Below are 12106 nucleotides of genomic sequence, written 5' to 3' on the forward strand. Positions count from 1 at the left end.
AATCCTCCCCTTTCCTCATCAGCACTTGTAGTAAGTTAGAGGAATTTTAGGGCTGATCAAGGAAATAGATATGACTGTGACGTGGCAGAAGAACACAATGAGCTTCATTTGGGTGTTGACTTGACAGGTTTGCATGCAGGGAAGTCCTTGACAGCACGAGACCTCCCAAAGGCTATGGCATGGGGGCCACTTCCCAGAAGAGGAGGGGACGAGGGAAAATCCCAGTGGAGAGAGAGGCCGGAGAAGGGCCTTGTAAGTCTACATGATGTCATAGCCACACAGTGCAAGGAGTCTTTGGGTCAGAGAACTCTGAAATGCAGCAGCAGCTTTTAGAACTCAAGAATTTATCTTCACTATGGCTAGCAGATGTTGAGTGCAGTTTCTTGGGATATGCAGAACAGGCAGTCTCTAAATGGCTAAATGGCTGCTTACTGGGGCTATGTTGAAAACAACTGTACAGGTACGTTTGAGCTAACGGATCCTGGCCTGCTGTGAAGAGGAAAACAACATAGAACCAATTTACAGAGGTGATCTTCGGCTTACTTCTATTACACCAGAAAGGATCGTGTAACATTATTCTATATATAGAAAGAGATTGCAGCTTATTAGGAGCAATGACACTATCACCTTAATTTCTAACAGAAATCGGCCACATAGATACTTGTTGGAGGATTAAATCCTGTAAATGAGTTCAATCAGCCGCCTGTCCAAATCGGTTTTGGCAACTCATATAATGATAGCTTAGATTTGCTTGGTGGCCCTTTGTCTAATAAAGTGTGTTCTAGAAGCAGATTTAACTTTTAAATTACATAATGAATTCATCAGTGCATCTTAGTTTTGAAGTTTTGATAATACACAGTAAAACCCAAAAGTTCCTCGTCTCCAACCCCCGTGCCCACGAAATGCAGAGGCAAGCATGCAATTTTACCCCTGGTTTTTCTGCTCCCCTACTGATTTGAGTAAAGGGCTTTACACACCTGAACCTCAATTTGCTCATCTGTGGAATGAACATAGTAGTATCTATTTCACGTGGGCTATTTCGTAAAAGGTCTTGACTTTACTGTTCTCTGACTCACTGAAGGCGCTTTATGTAAAGGTCCAGGTGATTACCGCTTGACCCTAATTTGCTGGGTGTAGGGAATATTTCTTTTCTTTAGAGCGATGTGTCTTCACGAGGTCCTACCTACTGTATAGCACAGGGAACTATGCCAATGTCTTATAATAACCTAGAATGCAAAAGGATATGAAAAAGAAAATATACATGTATATGTATAACTGGATCGGAATGCTGTACACCAGAAACTAACACAACATGATAAATCAACTATACTTCAACAAAACTATAAAATGTTTTAAGTGATATGTGTTATGTTGTCAGAAAATGAAAACTTATACATCTATAGTATTCCCTTTACTTTAGTGATTATGATATCAAGTCTAATTTATTGACTTGGTAAGAGAAATCTGGGATTTGAAAGCACTTTCTTCTCTTCCTTTTAGAATGATTTGGTTTTGTTTTAAACTTAGATATCTTATTGACTTTTTTCCCATCTGCAAAGTTGTAAATCCCCAGGGCCCCTTCAGTTCTTTTGTCGCATAGGAATCTTAACATATAATAGCACAGAGAAAAAAAGAAATGAAGGTCTAATATCTACTACAACGTGGATGAACCTCAAAAACATTACGCTAAGGGAATGAAGCCGGCACAAGAGGTCACGCATTGTACGATTCCGTGAGTATTAAATATCCAGAGTAGGCAAATCCATAGAGACAGAAAGCAAACCCAATTAACTCCCCCCTAAAAATAAATAAATAAAATAACAATAAAGCAAAGTATATTCAAGACTTAAGTGTAACACCTGAAACCATAAAAGTTCTGGAAGAAATTTAGGCAGTACTCTCTTTCACATCACGCTTAGTAATGTTTTTCGGATATGTCTCCTCAGGCGAAGGAAACAAAAGCAAAAATAAACTAATGGGACTAATCAAACTAAAAAGTTTTTTTTCACAGTGAAGGAAAACATCAACAGATGAAAAGGCCACCCCCTGAATGGGAGAAGATATTTACAAATAACATATCTGATAAAGGGATAAGATCCAAAATACACAAAGAATTCCTACAGCTCAACACCAAAGAAACAAACAACTTGATTTAAAAGTGGGCAGAGGATCTGAATAGACATTTTTCCAAAGAAGATTTACAAATAGCCAACAGGTACATGATAAGATGCTCAATAGCACTAATAATCAGGAAAATGCAAATGAAAGATACAATGAGACATCATCTCACACCTGTTATGATGGCTATTATCAACAAGACGACAAACAACAACTGTCGGTGAGGCTATGGAGAAAAAGTAATCCTCACGCACTGTTGGTGGGAATGTAAATTGGTGCAACGGCTGTGGAAAAACAGTATGGAGGCTTTTCAAAAAACTGAAAATACAACTACCGTATGATCCACTCCTGGGTATTTATCCCAAGAAAACAAAAACACTGATTAGAAAATATATAAGCACCCATATGTTCATTGCAGCATTATTTACAATAGCCAAGACATGGAAGCAACTTAAGTGTCCATCAATAGATGAATAGATAAAGAAACACTGGTGTATATATACATACAATGGAATATTATTCAGGCATGAAAAAGAATGAAATCTTGCCACGTGTGACTATGTGGATGGACCTAGAGGGTATTACGTTAAGTGACATAACTCAGACAGAGAAAGGTAAATACTGTATGATTTCACTTGTATGTGGAATCTGAAAAACAAAACGAAGGAACAATCATAACAAAACAGAAGCAGAATTAACAGACACAGAGAACAAACATGTGGTTGCCAGAGGGAAGGAGAGTGGCAGGAGGAAAGGAACAGGTGAGGGAAATTCAGAGGTACAAACCTCCACTTGCAAAGTACGTGAGTCACAGGTATGAAGTGTACAGCACGGGGAATATAATCAATACCTATGTTATGTGTTTGGATGGTGACACATCATAACTACATTTACCATGGCAATCATTTTGAAATGTGTGGAAATACCAAATGACTATGTTGTGCAACAGAAACTAACAGAGCGTTGTGGGTCAATTAGACTTCAAAAACCAACAGATATGTGTAGTTTACTGTACAGCAATCACACCACAATAAAGGTGTTAAAAAACAAGCAAACAAAGAAACTCATAGAAACAGAGATCAGATTTGTGGTGGAGGCGGGGGCACTGAATGAGGAGAGTCAAAAGGTATAAACTTCCAGTTCTAGGTAAGTACTGGGGACATAATGCAGAACATGATAAATATAACACTGCTGTATGCTATACATGAAACTTACTAAGAGAGTAAATCCTAAGCGTTCTCACCACACACAAAAGATTTTCCTATGTATTTCATTATGTGTCTATATGAGATGATGGATGTTCACTAAACTTGTGCTAATAATTCAGCGATGTATAAGTAAAACCATTACGCTGTACATCTTAAACTTATACAGCGCGGTATGACGATTATATCTCAAGGAAACTAAGTGGGGGGAGGGAATGCTACATTTCTTGACAAGGTCAGTCAACATAAAGATGCCAATGTCCCACCCAAATAAAATAAGCAAATAAAATAGCCAGTTTCCGTGTAGTGTCTGACACTGTTAAAATGCACAAAGAAGAGCAAGGCCTTCACCAAGGACTATACCAATAAGTGGTTTCAAAAATTGTCATTTACACAGAAGTGTCCTGGATCAGAAGCAAGATGGTGCCTGGATCTCCCTTGAGAGTGACACCTTGAGTGAGAACTATAGGAGTGGTGTTGGGAGCCAGGGCAGAGGCCTCCACAGCTGATGGCCGAGGCCATTCACGTCTCAGGACTGAGGGTACAATGTGACCAAGAGTGATGGCCCACCTGTGAAGCCGGCGACTTTGCTGGGCTGGGGAATCTTCAAAGGGAGGTTATACATTCCTCATCCGGAGACAAGACGCTGGAACCACTGCTGCCGTTTAAGAAGGAGGTGATTCCGACCTTGGCTAGAGAACATCTCGGAAGCCTAGGTTCTAAACATTCTCTGCAGAGCTACTGCCTGAAAACTGAGGTCACCGTGGGAACAGTTTTGGGTCCATCAGCAAAACGCTTCCCCAGGCTGGGGTCGTGCTGCCATCCAGAAGACTTGTGCATGCCACTGTACATAAACCGGCCAGGCAACAGGCACACTGCCTCAGTTCCACAGGAGCCCCTCTGCCTCCCCAAGTCCAAGATGGACAGAAAGCCGTGTTGTTTCTCAGCATTGAACTTGAAATAACTGAAGGCAAGGACAACAGGCCATTAGATATATTTCACAAAGAGGTTACTTTAATAACACAAAACAATTCTGATAGTGTTCCGGGTATTGACTGGGTAGCTTTGCCTTTATATCATATACACGTGATATAGGGGTCATACTGTGTCTGTCATATGTCTGTGTGTGTGTGTGTGTGTGTGTGTGTGTGTGTGTGGTGTGTTTTCTACCTGACAGTTCCGTTCAAAGAAGGCAGCATGAACAAAGGCAAGGTCTACCTGCTTCTTTTAAATGAAGTGATTATCCTGGTCATTGCTCAGGGACCATCCCTTCCTTGCTCAGGCAGCACTGAACCAAGAGGTTTCCTTTCAGTGTGGAATTAGCTGGAACCGGGTCTCTCAAGGATGCTGAAGGTGCCAAAATACATTGCAAGGCCTGATCCTCTGCCCTGAGCTGGGCAGGGGGCAATGATGTGCAGTCCACGTCCGGGCTGCGGGAGGGGAAGGGAGAAGCGCCTCACACTGGCCAAGAGGGAGTCTCCTCTGAGTTAGCCCTGCAGAGGCAGGACCCTCCCTCCCTCTGGAGTGGTTTCTATCCCCGCTTCCCCTCCACAAAAGGGAAGGCGGGAACAGAACTGGGAGATGAACCCCCAGCTCCCTCTTCTCCAGAAAGCCCTGTGAGTAGCCTCTTAGGAAGCCTCCTCCAAGGGGAGTCCGTGTACCTGAGCTCAGCACCAGGAGTGGGGCTCGGGCCTGCCCTGAAACACGCTGTTCTCCACCCCGACTTGCACGTCTGTGTGGTCCTAGTGTGGCAGGGTGGGGGGAGGATGGGGTGTTGGGGGAGAGGGTGGAGGAGAACCGGTGGGTCTGTGGAAAGCCCCCATGGGCACCTGGGGAACTTCTGAGATGCGTGTGGCCTTCCCATGCAGACTCAGGCCTATTACTGCATGAACGGAGGCCTCCTTGACAATTGCTTTGAATGGCATTGGCTTAGCAATTTCCATCAAACTTACTAAGCCCACGTGACACACGAAACTATATGCAGAGAATTCACAACTTTATTGAAACTACAGATATGAGCCCTAAAACAGTGGGTCAGTGAATGTACTTGTATTTAACACACTTAGCAGGCGTCTGGTGAGCTGTTCCTGGCGGGGAGGCAGGCAGAAGGGGAATCCGGCTCAGAGGCGTTTTGAAAACCCCTGTCACAGAGACCATTCCTGAGGACACTGGGACTACAGAAGCAACACCGATGGGAGGGGACCAAGCCACCCCCCTGAGGGCAGCCACAGGGACGAAGAGGTGGAAAACGCCAGGACACAGGAGGCAAGAACTCAGGCGGGAAGGGCGGGAAGGGAGGGAAGGGCTGCACCGGCGGCACGGGCGGCATGGGTGGCCCAGGTGACACGGGCGGCAGGGGCTGCAGGGCTGGCAGGGGCGGCAGGGGCGGCAGGGGCTGCAGGGCTGGCAGGGGGGCACGGGCGGCAGGGGCTGCAGGGCTGGCAGGGGCGGCACGGGCGGCACGGGCGGCAGGGGCTGCAGGGCTGGCACGGGCGGCACGGGCGGCCCCAGAAACGGCCCCAGCGGCAGTGGCTCCACAGGAACGCACATGCAATGCTGCTCCCGAAAAAGCATGTCACCGCAGGGTCCCCCCAAGCCTGCGACGACAGGGGAAGCCAGGAGCACGGGGCGCTCGCTTCTCAACCTTAATGCCCTCTGATGTCTCCTCCACTTGGCCCTTCTGTTCTTAAACCAAACCTTCAATCAGAGAGAAAAGGGAATTGCTTTAGCACATTCACCATTTAATGTCAGACATGAAAAAAAACGCATTGAATTGCACCAGCAGAAGCTATTTGCTTCTTCTCAAACCTCTCAGGACAGTTACCAGCAAGGCCCGCCCTTCAGCTCACCCTTACTGAGCAATGACTACCTGCCAGGCTCTGGCTTGATTTATAGCTTAGTCTCCCTCCTCCCACCTTCACTATCACTCCCCCCACTCAGATGCAGCTGGAGTTGTCGAACCGCACTGGGTCCCTGCTGCGATTACTGGGCCTGGTAGGTCTGCGTCCTGACAACTGACCATCAGCTGCCAAGCTGCCACTCACCCCTACACACTAGGCTCGTGTCACCTTGGCTGTGGACGGCACAGGAAAACGTGGCCGCCTTTAAAGTGACGCAGAGGGGAACAACTCCCATTTCGAAAAGCCCACCCTCTGTGTACAGTAAATAATCAATAAGAGTGTGTTGGACTTTTAAATAAAAGCTGTCCTCAAAGATGACTGAAGGGTCATTCATCCTCTGAAACCTCTTGATGGCTCAAAAGATGGAGATGGTTTGTGAGGGGGTCTTGGTCATGGGGGTCCAGGGAGATTGCGGCTTGTCTCGCTGGCACACCTTGGTAGCTGAAGCCCCGGACACTGCCTTTCACATTAGACTTTAGGAATAATGAACGTTTAGAGCAACTCAGCCCAAATTTACTACAACTCTTAAAGTCTTTGCCAGCCAAGAGTTTGGGGCTAAGAGGCACACCATGGTCGCCCTGGGCAGTTCCGCACTCTGCACCCTGCCCCACCCTCCAGACTTTCCTGCGCTCGGGACCAGGTCAGCTCACTCTGCTCTGGCTGCAGGTGCAGGACCGCGGACCGCGGACCGCGGCCTCTGCTGCCCGGCATGGCTGGGCCCTCTAGTCCCTGCTACTCCGCCAGGAGATCCCCAGCCCGTCCCTTATGCTTCACATAAGAAGGTGCAACCTGTGTTTTAGGAAGACGGTCGACAACCACGTGGGTGAAGAGTCACCAAATGGCTCCTCCCTAAATATCTGCCAACTATGAACAACTGAAAATAAAACCTGTCCCGTGGACGCCACTCTTCCCTTAGCATCCCAGTTAATGGACTTACGTCCATTTTAGGGGGATCAGGTGTGCCAGTGGTCACATCTGCATAAGCAAAACGCAAAGCAGCCTGAACTGAGGTACAGGCTGGTACTACTTCCATTTTTCCAATACTGGTTTCATAAAACAAGTCTTACTGTATTTGCAAAATGTGGCGGGGTGGGGGCGGCCATTAAATTTTTCTTCTGTCAGACACAGAATAACAAATACTGTGTGATCTCACTTCCACGTGGAAAAAAAAACCCCTCAAACTCATACAAAAAGAGATCAAATTTGCAGTTATCAGAGGCAGGGGATCGGGGAGGGGGAACTGGATGAAGGTGGTCAAAAGTTACAAGTTTCAGGTTATAAGAAAAATCAGCACTGGGGATGAAAATATAATTCATACTGCTCCAGAGTATATAGGAAAGTTGTTCAGAGACTAAGTCCTCAGAGTTCTCATCGCAAGGAAAAACTTTTTTCTTTACTTCTGTATCTATATGAGATGAAGGATGTTGATGAAACTTACTGTGGTAATCATTTCATGAACATGTAAGTCACATCATCATGCTGTACACCTTCAACTAATAGAGGGCTGTCTGTCAATTACAAGTCAACAGAAGTGGGAAATTTTTCTTCGGGACATTCATGCTGTAGAGTTTGGCAACAGATGACAACAGTCTCTCTGTTTCCTCATTTGTTTCTTGTGGCTCCTTTTCCCCTCAGAACCCCATTAAGAGACCACGACGCAAACCCAGGAAAAGCAAGTCACCGAAACTTCAGTTTTTCTTTTCCTCTGAGCACCCTTTGCCTGCTTGAGAAAGCAGAGGCCTGGGCCTCCCAAGCCCTGGCCAGAGCTGACTGTGAGCCCAGCCCGTGGCTTTAGGGGGCCAGCACTGCTTTCCAGACTCCCCGCCACCAGCTCTGCAGCCCAGGGCCATCGCAGCCCTCACACACGCTCCCTGCAGCAAAGCTAATAATCCCATCCTCATTTTTCTTCTTCTCTCTTTCTTTTCTTTTGCTTCCCCCCACCAAATCCTTCTTTGATAAAACTTAGGCTTTTCTATGGTCTCGGATAATCACTCCTGATCCATTGACCCACAAATTGGTCATCACTGACTGAGCAAGAGAAAAACTATTTCAAACTATCAAATGTAAGACTCCAGCCTGGCCTGCGGTGAGGGGTGGGGTGGGGTTGTGTAGCTCGAGTGGTTCAGCACATGCTTAGCATGCACGATGTCCTGGCTTCAATCTCCAGTACTTCCATCAAAAAGAAATTAAATAAATATACCTAATTACCTCCTCCCTCCCCCCAGATGAGCTCTGAACTAAGAGCCATCCCCCACCATCAACAATTCCATGCAACCCATCTCTTCATAACAGCACCACAAAGAGAAACAAGAGACCTCAAGTGTTAGAAATTCCTCAAGAGAATATTCACGAATGCATCTGGTAGTCTCAAAACTTTGACTGTGTGAGATACCTCCCTGGCATACGTTCCACTCTTGTATAATCATTTCCGCTCTGTATAATTCGTGCTTAACTTCCACCTTCCTTAAGTCAGTGGAACTCTGTTGGAAATTGTTGGTTTAGTTTGTTTCACTTTTACACATATTTCAAACGCTGCAACTCACCCCCCCCTCCACCGTGATGCCCAACCTATTACGTTAGCAATGCTTTCAGGCTGGCACATCAAAGAATTCCAGAAAATTAAGATTCAGGGCTGCCACTGTCTACACTGCTTTACCACACACTTAGAAACAGCGGCAGGAGAGGGCCTCTGACCCATGGGGCTGTGGGGGGGGGGTTCCTTTTTCTCCTCACTCCAGTGGGTAAATACTTATAAATTCACCCCTTCTGCAAAGAGCTTCTGCTTGGTTTTAAATAATTTAGTATAACTGGGCTCTTCCGTGTATTAACTGAAGAATTTCCACTTCTGATTAACCCCAGTGTGACGCCACACAAAAGTGTTACCTAAAGGATACCGGTGTTTGAAGGAGTTGAACTCTGTGCGTGTGTGTGGTTGTAACTCGGTGACATATATGGTTATATAGGTATAGTTTATACAAAGGTATATATATGTCGACATGTACATGTATATACCTTTGTATACAAGGAATAGCATAGTCCGGGAATATTTTTTCTTCTTTTGGGAAAGCCTGTCCCTCTGATAATAGGCAATGTCCAAAAGTTGGGGTTAACTTATCCCATTTACCAAAGGCCAAGACCCCAAAGTTCAAACCTTATTTCCCAATCATGGAAAAGGCAACAACGACAAAAAAACAAACAAACCAACAAAAAAAAAACAAACAAACAAAAAAAAAAAAACCAATGGGAGATGTCTAGGACAAGGTGTCCAATTCACGAAGCGGGCTTTACAATGGCTGCCCTACAAGTTGGGTTTTTTCAGGTTTTTACTGACCTTCAGTTGAGCTTCAGTCACTCCCATGCGTCTTGCAAGATCCTGGCTGTGGGGAGACAATCAGAAACGTTTAGTATTTGGAGCTGTGGATGAAATTAAATACAGGATGTTATTTCATCCTTTACAAATTTTTTCCTCTAAAGTGTCGGTGATTTATTTTGTGAACAAATTTCTGGAGTAGGTAAACACACTTCTTCAGAATTTACAATGAAATTAAATTGACAAATCGTTTAACGAAAGCCAACTCTCATGGCTAAAAGAGGCACAGTTCCAGAAACACATGAAATTCTACTTTACACTTTTCGTGTTACCAACATCAAAATGAATAAAAATCTCGGCGGAAATATCTTTACGAACTTCCTTTGCCTCTTTTACATTGCTCTTGCCCATTTTATGGTTTAAATTAAAGCCTTGAAATAGCTTGCCCAATAAATCAATCGATCGATCTATCAGTGATGAACAGGTTGGGGTACATCCTAGTAGGTTCGAACGGACAGCGCAAACTGCTCTTCACTCTCTGGCTGAGGTGTTGTTTGTTGTTGTGTTGTTGTGTTGTTGTTGTTGTTGTTGTTGTTGTTTTCACTTTATCAGCAACACCCCTAGTGCCGACCTAGTATACTACTCTGTAATATGTAGCTTGAGACTTGCTTTAGAGACAGTTTCTTCTCAAGAGTAAAATTTGAGGGGATGGAGAAAAATCACTAATCAAGATAAGTACTTTTCGGGGGGGGGGCGGTAGAGAGCCCAGTGGTAAAGCGCGTGCTTAGCATGCACGGGGTCCTCGGTCCAATCCCCAGCACTGCCACCACAAATAAACATATAAATAAGTAAACCTAAGTACTCCCACCAAAAAAGAAACAAAAAATAATAAAAACAATCAAAATAATTTTTTAAAGAGAAATGATTTTCAAACGCAGTGTTTTGAATATACAAAGCAACGCAAAAGTTATCCATGATGAACAGATTTATCAAAATTTGAAATAAAGGTAGGATCCTATCTTGATTTCCCCCACCTCAAGCTTCTCACCTTTATCTCTGCCTTGGTTCTAACAGAACATTATTTCTGTTAACCGGCAGCCGACAAAGTTTCCGCGCATGATTTGTTGAAATGCCGCACAGAAATACTCACCCGCATTCCCGCGGGGCACAGCCCGGACCCCCACCCTAGGACCCGAGGGCCGTGGGGTCCCGACAGCCGCCAGGCTCCGGGGGCTCTACCGCCCCGCGCGGAGGAGAGAGCCCCGTGAGCGCGCCGGCCGCCCGCCGCGAGCCGCCCGCGCCGCCGCACCTCAGCGCCCGCCCGCCGCACCTCAGCGCCCGCCCCGCCCCGCCCGCTTGCCGGGACCCGGCGCCACCCCGGCCGCCCGCTTACCGCACGTGTGGGCTGAGGTACGGAGTGTGCTGGAAAATGCCCTCCAGCTCCTGCACCTGCAACGGCGTGAACGCGGCGCCGGGCACCCGCCGCGGCACGACTACGAGAGCCTCGACGGCGGCCTCCGGGGGCTGCTGCTCCCCGCCCTGCTCTCCGCCCTCGCCGCCGCTGGCGCCCGCCTCGTCAACCTCCTCAGCCCCCGCCTCGGCCGCAACCTCGGCGACCGCCTCGCGGCTTCCGCCGTCCGCGGGACCAGCGGCTGCTGCGCCAGCATCGCCGCCTTCCTTTCCTTCTCCTTCGTCTCCTGCCTCCTTCCCTTCCGCGGCCGCTCCTTGCTCAGGGTCGCACTGCGCCGGCTGCTCCTCTCCCCCCTCTCCGGGAGCCGAGCTCTCCGCGGGCTGCGCTTCTGCGAGGGAGGAAACCCAAAGAGAAAGATCAGGCCGTCCAGCGAGCCCGGCCTGTGGGGACAGGAGGGGACAGGCGGTGCCGGAGGGGGGCCCTGCGGCTCGCCCCTCTCAGGGAAAGTGCGTTTCCTGGAATCCGCTGAAACCAGCGCCCGCACCGCCACTGACCGTGCGCCTCTTCCCGCTCCTCGTCGACCCCCGGGCTGAGGGAGCCGGCAGCCGCATCGGCAGCGGCATCGCGGCTGCTCTGGGGCGGAGGCTCCATGTCGCAAGTGCTGTCCAGGAGGCTGTGCGCTTCAGCGGAGGCTGCGCTCGATCTCCTGAGACCTCGGCTCCCGGCACCGTCAGGGCTCCCCTGGCGGCTGGTCAGGAAGTCTGGTTAGACTCCCTCTGCGGGCTTCCCGCCGCCTGCTGGGGTGGGGTGGGCTCAAGTGCGCATGCGGCAGAGGCTCGGCCGTCTAGGGGCCTAGGGGAGGGAGGGGCGGGCTCGGCGGGAGGGCGCCGGCAGGGAGCACGCGTGAGAGCAGAACTCGCGCCCCAAGTTGCAACCCAGCTGGCTGCTCCGCCCTTGGCGGGGCGTCTTCCCAGACGAAGGGGCTGTGCTCCATTGTGCCAGCCCATTTGTGCGCGGTTAGAGAGACACCTCACCCTACCTCGCAGAAGGGTCTGGGGACTCTCTCTCGGCCCAGCCCTCCATATCCAGCAGCCAGTAGTAAGCGGGGAATAGCAATCACACGAATACGGCCATCCTTGGTATCCGCCAGCTATTGCTTCCA

The 12106-nt window shown here is 48.1% G+C and overlaps 1 protein-coding gene across 1 annotated transcript; it reads right to left on the reverse strand.

Moving 5' to 3' along the window:
- Positions 1-5741: 5741 nt before the first annotated feature.
- On the reverse strand, positions 5742-11728 carry LOC116662506 (rhox homeobox family member 2-like; the record flags this gene model as incomplete). Its single annotated transcript, XM_032476205.1, has 4 exons — positions 11499-11728; positions 10927-11332; positions 9555-9600; positions 5742-6020 (listed from the first exon to the last, which is right to left on the reverse strand). Coding segments are annotated over exons 1-4 (828 nt in total), but the record flags the coding sequence as incomplete, so codon positions are not given.
- Positions 11729-12106: the final 378 nt, after the last annotated feature.

The sequence above is a fragment of the Camelus ferus genome, unplaced genomic scaffold (genome assembly GCF_009834535.1).
Source record: "Camelus ferus isolate YT-003-E unplaced genomic scaffold, BCGSAC_Cfer_1.0 contig2778, whole genome shotgun sequence".
Taxonomy (NCBI): domain Eukaryota; kingdom Metazoa; phylum Chordata; class Mammalia; order Artiodactyla; family Camelidae; genus Camelus; species Camelus ferus.